Source organism: Chelonia mydas, chromosome 1 (genome assembly GCF_015237465.2).
Source record: "Chelonia mydas isolate rCheMyd1 chromosome 1, rCheMyd1.pri.v2, whole genome shotgun sequence".
Classification (NCBI taxonomy): domain Eukaryota; kingdom Metazoa; phylum Chordata; order Testudines; family Cheloniidae; genus Chelonia; species Chelonia mydas.
In genome coordinates, this window is record NC_057849.1 from 329,794,326 (window position 1) to 329,807,514 (window position 13,189).

Here is a 13,189-nt window from a genome sequence, read left to right on the forward strand (position 1 = left end):
TTAAGTTAGAAGGGGCTACGCACCGGGACTAAGGGTGGCAGAATCATACCATGGGACGGTATTCATCTAGGCAATCCAGTACAATTAATTAACATTGAAATTGTCGATCTGCTTCTCAGAACAAAATAAAGGACACTGACCATGTTTGGGTCTCGGCTGAGATGCAACTTCTAGACATGTAGATGAAGCAGCTTGGTGTAGGGACAGTGAGTCACGATTCCTTGTCTGGTTTCTCACTTGTTTCAAATAGGAGAATTAAGTCACTGGAGCCTTGTGCTGGATGCAGTTTACCTCCTTTACCAGCTAAACTCTGCTGTTCGGTGTATTATGAGGGACTCCGCTCACTGTCTGCAAGTCTCTGCCTTCTTCTCACCCATTGTTTATTGGCAGGGTGTAGTGGCCCCATAGTGCCTGCAGTGTCCTCTGCAGATGGGCAGCGAACTGTGGAAACCCTATAACACTTCCTCCATCCCCTGAACAGAAGTTGGGGTGAGGAGAGCTTATACCTTTTCTCCCCTGCACAGCCTCCTTTAAGCAAATGGTCAGACATACAGTGATGTCTGACTTAGAGCTATTTCAAGAAGTATGGAACAAGAAAGATATGCATCAGTTAGAGCAAGATATGTATTTGCACATAGTGAGCAAGTGCTCACTTAATGTACTGTGGCTGACAAAAGCCTGGTGATACAAGAAGGAAATATTCTAGCAAGATGTTGTGGGAAGCATCATTAACATTTCAGAAAATCCCCTTATGATGGCTATAATACTTGTTGATTCATCTTTTATCTATCGCTAGGAGATGCACAATGAGACAATATCACTTGAGGCAAAGCAACGGAGGTGGGGAAATTTCTGAAAGCAACAACCCACTCATTTGGTTAGCAAGCAAGTTCTGACATGCGATTCTGAATTTATAATACATCTGTATAGTCACCAGTAATGGGCTTGGGCCAGCTCCATTTCCCATTGCAGACAAGGGGAGTCTTTCCAACACCTTCTATAGAAATTGGATAGGGCCCTGGATTGTAAACAGTAGAAAACACAGGAAGATACTTTATTGTAAAGACTTTAAAAAGAATGTTGGGCTAAATCTTACATTTTTGTTCAGAGTTCCACTAACTCCAAGAAGAGTTTGCCTGAATTAGGACTGAGTAAATACTAATTCCAAAAGGCCAAGTCTCTTTTCTGTTACACGTTCTTCTCTGCAAACTCTACTAAAGCCAGTAAAATTAAACTGGCATAAAGTTAGCATAACAGAGTGGATTATCAAGCTTTGGGTAAGCACCCCAGGGTTTCACTCACTGCATTCATATTAGTTACATTTGTGATTGTCTACTCCATTCTCAAATGAAAGAAAGTGTAGTAAAAATAAAGCAGGCTTGCATGCCTTGTGCATGCAAAACTTCTACTGACTTCACGGGGAAGGATCTGATCCTTAATCTCTGTATGTATGACTGGACTGAAATTCCATGAGGAAATAAAATAAACATATATTGAAAGGGGTATTTGGGAGTGGTTCTACCAAGGTGCTTTGACAAACCCAGCATTCAGATTCAAGTGAAAGACACATTGGGTCAGGGGTGAAAGTAATATGAAACACTTACCGGTAGGGGGCCTGGCTCCAGGCCCCTGGAAGGGATCGAGCCTCAGGCAGAAGAGGTGGGGCTGGGGTCAGCCTCCCACAGCCAGCCCTTCAGCGCTGCCTGGCCTGCACTGCCTGGGGCTCCGGCAGCGATTTAAAAGTGCCCCGGGGCTCTGGCCGCTGCTGCGGTAGTGGCGGCCGGGAGCCCCAAGTCCTTTTAAATCACTGGTCCCGGGGCAACTGCCCCTTTTGCCACCCCTGTCAGCGGCCCGGCGGGGCAAAAGGGGCAATGACATTAAAGCGCTGTCACGGCAGCACTTTAACGTCAGCTGCGTATAGGCCAGTACCGGCTTTTTACCGGTACGCCGTCCCATCCCGGCGTACTTTCACCCCTGGATTGGATCAACAAAAACATCAATCCATTAAAAATGTTTTATGGCATCTAAAGCAGAAAGATTAAACCAAATGCAAATATTTAGGGATTGGAAATGTTAGAAAGAGCGAATAAAATAAGAGGAGAGACCATACCATGGACCACAGCCTTAAAGGGGATTGCAGTGGTGGAGTTGAGAGCAGAATTTGGCCTGCAATCTCTTGAACAATTCAAACTCCATGTGGCTTCAGTGAGAGGAAAAAGTGAAAACTCATCAGAATTAGAAACTTTTACAACATACAGTGCATTTCCAAGTATTAACTTTGGTCATCTGCATCAATCCTGTTGAAGGTCAGTTGGGAATAGCAGCACCAAAAGTGATAAAGTCTTTATTACATTTGAAGTATTTCCATCCACTATAAATCTACCTTTTATAGATGATATTAAGGTCACAGCACAGTGATTATAGCTTTACAGAGAAATGATCAAAATGACAGGAATGAGTACAAGCTGAAGACATATAAAATGGAAATAAGAAAATGGTCTCCAAGCAATTACTCAAGAAAGGAAATTTGGCAAGCTGCAGCACCTCGTGAAGTACTGTTACCATGTTTTCAATAAAATAATTGGAGAAAGGATAGAGGAAGTCAACCAATGATTACAAGAACAGGTAACTATTGTGTGTCTTCATAGGTCATGCGCAAAGCAGGCTTCCATCCTTCAATATGAAAAAAATAATGAATTAAGGTCTTGCATTGTAGACATCAGTATTAATTACATTGAGTTTGTGAAGGCATTCATCATGTAGCCCCTGTCATTTTAATTCAACCTTTCTTGTAAATATGGGTTTATTTTAAAGCTGATCAACACAGTACCTAGCCCGTATGACAAGCTGACAGTGAAAAGAATTGATCGGCATCATTGCTCTTCCAGGAATGTGTCCTTTCATTGCTACTTCTGTCATAATCTCTTCTGTGGCTACTGGCTGAATACTAAAAAACCTGTTGGATGAAAGGCACTTGGAAACTAATTAATTTGAGGAGGTAGAATAGTTAATTTGTATTGATTGTGCAAGTGCCATTGCTCTGCTCTTCAGCAGCCCTTTACAAAATATCATAGGAGGCAGTGCCTGGTTATATTCTTTGCCAAAGTAATAATGCAACACCTGAAAAACAAGCAATGTGACTTTGGAGAATATTTAGCCTCTCTGTCTCTGTCTGAACCCCACCCTACTAGAAATCGGTAGTGAGGGAGAATCATCGACACTTGAACTTTGTTTCATGTCCTCAGACTCAGTTGTCAGTTTCTAGTGAATAGAAGGCTGTTTCTGATTTCACATCAGGTTTTGCAATATTATGGCTCCAATATTGTGAGTTCTGATTTACAATGGCATAAATATGATTAGAATCAAGCCCTAGGAACCTGATCCAATGCCAGCTAAAGTCAATGGGATACTTTGATGGGCATTGGATTGGACCCAAGGGGTGAAATCCTAGCTCTATTGAAGTCAGTTGGAAGATTGCCACTGGAGGCAAAATTTCACTGTAGGTGATATCACATTTAACACCTTTATCTGTTCTGCAAAGAAGCCAGCAATTGAATGGGCAGGAAAAATGAACTATCTCTGCATACCCTTTCAGCTCAAAATAGACTCACATCTGCAGAGCAGTGTTAAAGAAGATGTAATTGCTCTTGACTATGCTGTACCTCTTCTTCTTAATGAGAACTTCAGATAACAGTGCTATCACTTGACACCGTCAGTAGACATTAAATTAGAAAACAAAGTAATGCACAAAGCAGAAACAGTAGATGTGAAATAATTAGAACTAAGTGGTAACCCCATCATTTCAGTTCTCTACCAAGCAGAGATGGTAGATGATGGATTCTCATCTCATTTATACTCGGTTCACATTTGTGTAACTCCATGGAATTCAATGGCATTACTCCTGATTACACCAGAGTAACCAAGAGCAGGCTCACACCCTTGGGAATTTAAACTGAAAAAGTGTGTAAGAGAAAAAGTATAAAGGCTTTTGACAGCTATATTATGTGGAGAATTATCAGATAAAAATAACATCAATGCATTTCTAACCAGGAGAGTCCTAAGACAAGTTAAGCTATCAATCATTTGTATCACTCACCATTCAGTGAAGAGATTCAACATCTGAATCAGTCATTACAGTGTAAAGGAGAATTAGTAAAGTTTCAAACAAAATGCAGATGAATGAACACGAGGACAATGCAATTGAATTTTAAAACTTGACAAGAATCCAGAATTATTTCATCAGGCCGATATGGGAACATTTGGTTTCTTCTTGTTATGCAAAAAATTTGAGAAGTTAAGTCTTAGGTAGAATGATTTTTAAAGTGTAACATCATATAATATACTTTTATGTATCATCTTTCCTTCAGAAGGAACCTAGAGGACAGCAAAAAGTATGGTGCACATCCTGAGTTCCTTATTAATTTTTGGCTCAGTCCCTATTCATGCAAGCTCCTCTTCATACCAATGAGAGTTTGCCTGAATAAGAACAGTGAATATAGAGAAAAATCTAAGGAAGACTTTAGGGTTTGCCTCAATGCATATTGTATTACACCTTCTTAATTTTGTTTTTAGTTCTCCTGGGATATGTACATATATTACTTCTTTTCACTACACAGAAATTAGGCAGGAATCTATTTTCAAATGTACCTTGTTCAGCTCATTATAAAGTTTATTCCTTTTGTTTTTTTTTAAAAATTATTTTGCTTACAGATTACTACAAAAATGGGTGCTGCTCCAATCCTGCAAAGCTATAAAAACTGGCGTCATATCAAACCAAAAACATACACCTCAAGTGGTCCGTGTTTTAGATCAATGTATTTGTTTGTTTCATAGACTACAGGAAGAAAGAGAAGTATGGTGCACATTTTTCGTAAAATGGTTTTGCCTTGGATTGTGTGAGCACATTGATAGATACAGGGACAGGTGACATTCTAGCCTTCAATCACATGGCACAGCATAGTCTGCCTATGCATTACATGTGCCATCTTGTCCAGGCAAGGTATCATGAATCAAGGCAGATAGGTGCACTATGAGGCAGGGTCTGAACATCGCAGCTTCATTGAAAGTCATTCTGGGTAGCATGTTCTGGAGACACCAAACAGATTAGCTGTCTGGAGGCCTGGGCATGCCTGCTAGCCAGCACACCCCTCAGTGTGGAAGTCAACATACCCTCCACTCCCTTTCCCAGCTGTCATCTTGGGCCGTGAACCAGCATGTGAGGAGTACCTCTGGATTCAGTGGAACTCCTCATATGCTTTAAGTTGTGTGTTTGCTTCAGTGCTTTCTAGATTCAGGGCCTACAGCACTAGACTGGAATTCTGCCCAGCTGTTATGGAAGATGTCCCCCATGTTTCTGGGCCCCTGCTGGCATGTGCACAGCCCGAAGCAGAATTTGGCCCATAGTATTAAAATTATTTTTAGTATGAATTGCTAGTGTAGACATGTCTTGAAATGACTGAGTAAAAGGTTTGGATCCCAAATATGTATAGAAAGAAAGAGAAATGAAGGAAAGGTACGTTTACAAAACCTAATATAAATGCAGTCTGATTGTTTTAATGCAAATTATTTTTACAACAACTTTCATGAAAGTCTGTGTTTATATCTGGGAGTAGCTGAGATGGTTCTGTGAACACCTGGACTGAAGAAGGAACTCACTCTTGGTTAAACACAACAGCTGTGTGGAAGTGAGTGAGAACTGGAAAATGAAAGTTGCTATAAACATAAGTGAAACTGACCCATATAATTTTATTATTCTGATTGCTGAGTGTAATGCAATAAGCATGCTAGCTTGTAAATGGCAAAAAGTTAATTGGCTTTTTTTTCAAATTCTTCCTGTTTCAGCAATCGCAGATGTTATTAGTAAGTAAGGACCTTGTTTAACATGTGGCTTTTATCTCAACAGCTTGTCATGTTTGTCTCCTTTTCCCCATATTTGAATGGCCTGTGTGAAATGGCTTATACATGCCCACAAACATTATAATAAGATGGAGGAGTTAGTCTCTGCATTTAATTTACCTCAGTTGGCCAGATTCATCCTCAGGTATATGCCTGCAACTCTCATTGACTGTAGAAGAACAAAATTTGGCCCACTCCTGGTTAGTTCCCTGGGGTAAAATTCCTCACACCCCACATAAGTTCTCAAAATAGGGTTTCAGTGGACCTTAAGTGGTGTTGTGGCCTTGTGCTGAATTTCATTCATAGTTCAGTGCTTGTGTAACAGTGAGCTTAGGCTTTCATCCTCCAGTAACTTGCAAATATGCTTACCTTTATGCATCTAACTGTTCCCATAAAGTCAGTGGGGCTGCATATATGCTCAAAGTGAAGTCTTTACAGGATCAGGACATTGGCCCGCGATCTTCATCAAATTAACAAAAAAAAATCTTTAACTTTATCTTGCAGAGATGTTGGAAACCAACAATGTAATCACTTTCAATGGACTAGCCAATAGCTCCAATTACCACACTTTCCTTTTGGATGAGGAACGGAGTAGACTATATGTTGGAGCAAAGGATCACATATTTTCTTTCAACCTGGTTAACATCAAGGAATATCAAAAGGTATCTTCAATCCTACTATCATTGTTTTTTAACAAAACCTGTGGTACAAATCTTGCTATGCAGAGGTATAATGTATAACTTGACAATAGATATAAACTACATTTAAAGTCATGACAGCTTATGACAGCTAACCCTCCATCCACCCCCCCAAAAAGAAAATTGTTGCAGCTAAAAAGGGGGGAAATAATAGGCCAAATTTGGACCTGGTTGAAATGGTTACACCAGTTCTAAATGTGGACAAATATACACAAACAACGCAAGGGCTTGTCTACATGAACATTTAATGAGCAGCAAGCTGGGGTTTGAATGTACTCCATGCTAGCTGGATGTGCTATTTGTCCATGTAGACCCTGCTGCAGGACCCCAACTGTTAGTGTACTTTAGTCTACTCGTATTTCAAAGCGGGGCAGATCAGGGGACACTAACAAACTGTTAGTACATGTCAGCAGGTTCCACGTGGACAGGTAACGCTCAGCAGGATAGTGCAGGGTACAGTCACATCCCAGCTTGCCATGAAAACACTTTTTGTGTAGACAAGCCGCAAGTCACCAAGATAGGGAATATAGAATGTATGATTTTTAGCTATTCATTACAGAGAACATACGGTAAACCTCATTTTAATGTTCTGTAATTATTTGTGCCTGTCATGTGTTAGAAGCCTGGGCAGAATAGTTAAAGCTCTAGTATACTTTTTACAGAGGTATTACATAATTATTTTATATAACATATCACAACTATCCCTATTACAAAGGTTAATCCCTAGATCCTAACGTGAAGCATAAAACCGGGGGATTTTACATGCGTCTATTGAAGCAATCAAGCTTTAAGGCTTTGTAAAGCCATGGTGCTAATATCTACACAGCTCCCTTTTTCTATGTGTATTCTTCTGGTCCAAGTCCACTATATCCACAGTAGCATAGTCCTTTTTAACATCTCATAATAAGGAAGAGTTGATTGAAAAGTAGTAAAACAGTAGCAGTAGCACCAGTAAATGAATGCACTTTACCTTAAGCCAGCTAGTCACCAAACAGTCCATATTTTTATGTTTACTGCTCAATAAAACGAAGATGACTGTCATGACAGCTCTCACAAAAAGGTCACATTACCATTCACTTTTTTTTGAGAGTAGGGCCACTTCAGTGTTTGTGAGGGTGAGTGTTGATTTCTTTTCCTCAGCATGGAGTGTTTTAAAGAAGTGTGTTTCTGCTACTCATAAACCATAATAGATTGCATGCTAATAAAAGAGTGACAGATTTCTCTTTGCCCTTGATGGAGGACATTACTTTTGGTAAAAGTTGTAGACTTAAATTAAAAGCTGATGTACAGTTCAACTGTGCTTTTGGGTATGCTTCTGCTTGAGTCTAAAAAGTTGTTTTATCTTTTAATTTATTCTAATGAGCTTTGCCAAAGAAGGTAAACACAGAGATGGAGGTTTGATTTGTTATGTTCAAGCCTTTAAAATCCCACAACTTTTATGGTGCATTTTAGATTCAACTTTTATGAAAGATATATTGCTTTAGCACTAGTGGATTTTTTCTTGGTATACCTGACCTTTTGCCCATTTGCCTATTAGCTTCCTAAGATGATAGCAATAAATACCTTGTGTTCTGTATTCTGAAGGAAGACAAGCCATTCATTTGTATTCTCTAAGGGAAAAGATAAAAGGGAAACTGAGTATTTTCTTTTCTATTCTCTTTAGAGCAGCTATAAAAGAACCTGGCTATTTATTTGTATCCTCTGAGGGATTCATAGTTTAATGTACAAAACATCTGGAATAATTAAAAGAAAGGATGGTGCTTCCACAGTAGAAAACTGCTCTCTGACATTAAGTGAATTGTATCTTCTATTCTTCAGTCTTCAAACACTTCTAGAACAATGTGTGAAATAATAAACAGACATTATTATATTAAAGAAAGATGGCTCAAAACTGCAGATTCAAAGTGGGATTTGAACATTCCCAAAGATTTAGAGAATTTTTGGATCAGCCTAAAATAAAGACCATGGTCACTGAAGAAATTTAGATCCAAATCAAAACTTTTCTAAAGTCTTAGCTGTGTTTGAATCTCAGGTTGTGGTTCAGGTTCATCTCTTATTATTATCAATTATCACATCATCCCATCAGTTTTTGAGCAGGCATTTCTGCTGAGATCAATGAGGATTTCTACCTAAGCACTGGAAGTAAGTTATGGCCTCAGCAAAATAGCACAAATAAGGCCAAATGCACCTTGTCATTACAGTGGTGCAAATTCCCTGACTTTCACATCAAGGCAACATAATTGCAGCTTTATCAGAGGAGAATTTGGCCTGCCCATATTAGAGATATGAAAAACTGGTTAAGATAATATAGGAACCTTTCCCCAAAACTTCAACTGATCCTTTTGGGAGCTCTAAAAAATTTGATTATTTTTTTTAACTTAGTAAATTTTCATTTTCACTTTCTCTGCACTGCTTAAGCCAGGAATAGAAGCAGGAAGAATCCTTTGAGAGACTGTGTTCTCATGAAATTTTCAGCCCAATTTTATAGATGTAAGAAGTTCAAATTCTGTTTGGATTATATTATATTATATTAAAGAAAAATCTGAATTTTAGGGTGTTGGTTGAGGTCCATCCTAGACCTCAAAATATCACTAACAATATGTTCTTAATTCTCTTTTGTCACCTGCAATCATCCTATTTTCCTAATACTTTCCCCTTTACTTTATAAATAAGATGTATTGAATACCAAGGTTATAATCCAGTCTTGTGGCCATTCATATTGCATTATCTGAAGTTACCAACTGGAATTGTAACCTGGCATTATGTGAAGATCATGTTTTATTCTATATGTAATTCCTAAAAGATTTTCAACAGACATGAATAATTGACTGAAATAGTCTCTGGGTTTTCTCTGTAGAAAGTGAGATACCTCTTTTACCAGAAGTAATACTACAGCAGGCTTAGGGAGTATTACTGGAAGAACTTTATAGATATTTGCAAAGACACTTATCCAACTCAGCAACAGCATTAGTGCTTGATGGAATGATAGCATCAAACTAACATAGCCATTTTTATTCATTTAATTGAAGAGCAGGAAACAAAAGTGAATTACTATATTAACTGAACAGTCAAGAGTCCCATTAAATGGCACACACTAATAGATATCTATCATATTCAGTGATGTCAAGAAGGTGCAAGTTTTGGGCCTGGGTCTCCATTCCATTTTTAAACCAGTGTTGTAAATACATTAAAATCAATATCGATATACCAGTATAACTGAATGGAAAATCAAGCCCTTTGCTTCCATATTTTTCAAAGTCAGTAGCAGAGATCCACATTATACATCTGTATTTATAATCTTCTTTGCCATGATTCCCATCATATACACTTTGTTCTGCTTATGTTTGGTTTTTTTTTTCAGTGAAAAGAATAAAGAGAGAAAAGGAAAGGAACTGGGTGAAGAGACTACATATAACACTTGGTATACAATTTGTGATTATTGAAGCATGAAATGGCATAAAGTGATTTTTATTTTATTTCTTTAGATTTTTTGGCCTGTGTCTCATACCCGAAGGGATGAGTGTAAGTGGGCTGGAAAAGATATTCTGGTAAGTACAAATCTTTATAATGGTGTTTTGGTTTTGTGTGTGAAGGATTTGAATATTTCATGAAGTCTTGTGTTAATTTTTAAAGCGCTTATTTTTCCTAAGATTACTCTTCTTACTCTAACATGAGATTTGGGTCACGTCAGGTTTTTTGGTTGGTTGGGTATTTTGGTCCAAAGAAATGGATGCTGAGTTTAAGTGCATAAGACGTGAAAATCATGCAAATTGAAAAGAAAGTGCTTCTTAAAAAAAGCACCCACTAAAAGTAAGAATAATTGATTCTTAATTAATTTTCTTCTGATTTCATTAATTTTGCACTGAGTTAGCCACTGATCATGCAATAAGCTCCATATAAACCCTTGTGCCCACATGACACTTCACTGGAGCAGGTCTCCATGCAGGGTTTCCTTGGGTTCTGCCTGCGTGGAGTTCATTGCAGGATTGAGGCCTAAGTGGTTTTAACTTTCTGCCTGAGTTTTGGTGCCTCAGGAAAGAAACAGTTACATAACTTTGAGCAGGGGGTTGGACTAGATGACCTCCTGAGGTCCCTTCCAACCCTGATATTCTATGATTCTCTGAATACATGCTTTACTGTACCTTCTCACTTTCTCTCTCACTCACATATCTCCATCTTTGTATATATGAGAGTGAGAAAGATTTCACCACAAGTCCTAACAATTTTCTCTGTGTATATTGATAGTTTAGTCCTGTCTTCCATTATAGGAGCAGAGAGAGAAAGAGGATACATATACACAATAAGTCAAATGGACACATGCACAGTGGGCCAAATGGGAAATCGGTGAAGTTTCAAGGCTATGACTGAGAGTGGAATTTGGCCCCATGTGTATACTTTACTGGCCTGAATTTGAGAGATGGTTCACTAAAATATTCATAATGCCGATCTTATGCTTCTGAAGAACTATGTTCTAATACTGTCTTAATTCAGAAGTGAAAGTGGGTTCACTGGGCTTAACCTAGTCCCTAGAGGACAGTTGTCTACATCAAAAAAACATTTTTGGAACAGCAGAGGTGGTTTAGGTCAGGACTGACATGTATAACCAGAGCTGTGTATGTGGAGAGGGAGCTCACAATTTTCATGTGCCTGGCTATAGTATGAGTGTCTCTAGCCACTTCGTAGTCCCCTGATTATAAGTGACTACAAATATTTTTTACTCAAACCACGTATGTATTCACAAGCACTTCCCTTAGAAATATTCTGTGAGCTAGAGATCAGAAAATCTAACCTGCTAGGTAACCCAGAAAGTGCTGGCTGGTGTGAAGTACCTGAAGAAATTAACTAGTGGCTGCCCAGTGTTGTACTAAGTATTGTTATATTACAGTAAACAAGAATACCATCCCTTGAGGAGAAACTCAGAAATCTACCGCACTGAGAACAAAAACGCTTCCTTTACTTTAAAAAGAAAAAACATTTTCTTTTAAAAATTCACAATAATAAAGTGGTGTGGGGGAGGGAGGGAAAGTTGCAGACATTGCAGAAAGTCAGTTTCCAATATACTCATAGTAAGTGGCCGTATTTTGTTGTGTTGCTCCTGGAATAGTCCCGGAGTCATAATCTTCTTTCTGGAGTCACAATCTCACTTCCAGTCACCTCTGTGTGTATGTGCATGCATTACACAACAAGTCTATATCCTGCACAGTGTATACTCACTGACACGTCAAGGTAGCTACTCCACTGGGCATGAATGTGGAGTAGATCCATGGCTCAGTCCCATCCTGCCGTTTTCTATCTACCGGCATTGGGTATCCCCATGCACTGGAAGCTTCAGTACAGTGTGCTGGCAGAAGGGCATAAGAAGGCATAACAGGGAGTATGGTGCGCAGGACATATAACAATCTAACCCAAAGTGAGGGTAACAGTGTTACAGGTTATACGGGGCTGGTCAGAAAATTTTGAAAGAAGAAAAATGTTGGTAAACAACAGAAAGGATATTGCAAATTTTATTTTCTATTTTCCAAACAGACCTACAAATGTATGTAAACTGCAAAGGAGTTCATTCTATCTATTTAAATATAAATAAAGAATGACTAGTAATATTTTATGTGGGTCCAGGTCAGCACTGTGGTTCTGGTAGGTGAGTTAGAAATCTGAAGCAGGATTAACTCTCAATGTGTCTAGTTCTCAGCTGGTAAACACCCAGAAGTACCTGAGTCACAGGTTTGTCTCCAGTCCTGCTCTTGCCATTTAATAATGCATTAGAAACAAAGTACTGAATGGTGTAACATAATATAACAATTCTACCTGTAATAACATTAAAGATTGCACATCGTTAAAGAAACTTAGCATTCTTCCCTCCTATATTCCTTATAGCTGTTGTCAATACCTAGGAAATGTGAAATATAATGCCCACAAAAATAACTCAACGTGCTCTCATTAAACAGAGAGAGGACGCTTAAAGTGGAATATAAAGCACATTTGATTTAGTTCGTGTTGCTATCAACGTGGACCATTGCTAAGATATTAGATATTTCTCCTATGTGATTGCTCACACTTTCCTAAATGAAGTTCTGTATCTTTTATGACAGTTCTCATTTTTAACATTTGTAATTATTGATCTCAAGGGGGGCAGCCAATACTGAAAATTCAAGTCCCCACTAATAAACCAGGTGCAGTACAGAAGCTGCAATGAAAGTCTTTCCCTAATATTGCCCCAGTGGTAACCTCAAACATGACCTGAGAGATTTTCCCTCATAATTAAAAGAAATAATTTACTGTATCTTTTATTCTGAGTCCAAAGGATTCCTTAAATCCACAGTGCCAGTCATGCCAATCTAGGAATAGCAAATTGGTGACATTTCAGTTTGCATGGGATAATGCTGAGGGCAGCATATTATGATATTCTAAATCTAATGATAACCCTTTATTACTTGTATAGCAATTTTCATTTGTGTGTTTAAAGCACTTTATAAATGTTAAGTAGTGAAGCTTTGCAATACCCCTGTTGTATGTTGTCCATTTTATAGGTAGGTAAACTTTTTAAAATATGCTTGACTCCCTTTTACATATGGGTAAACTGAGATACCAGGACATTA

At 38.5% G+C, this 13,189-nt stretch overlaps 1 protein-coding gene across 2 annotated transcripts in view; it reads left to right on the plus strand.

Annotated features, from left to right (window-relative positions):
- The window catches only part of SEMA3A (semaphorin 3A), a 591,215-nt gene that overhangs the window by 444,735 nt on the left and 133,291 nt on the right, over positions 1 to 13,189 (plus strand). For both annotated transcript variants that reach the window (XM_043552476.1, XM_027823329.3), the window contains 2 exons: positions 6,400 to 6,557; positions 10,079 to 10,141. In XM_043552476.1, the coding sequence (XP_043408411.1) occupies positions 6,400 to 6,557; positions 10,079 to 10,141 (221 nt within the window). The remainder of the gene's footprint in view (positions 1 to 6,399; positions 6,558 to 10,078; positions 10,142 to 13,189) is intronic.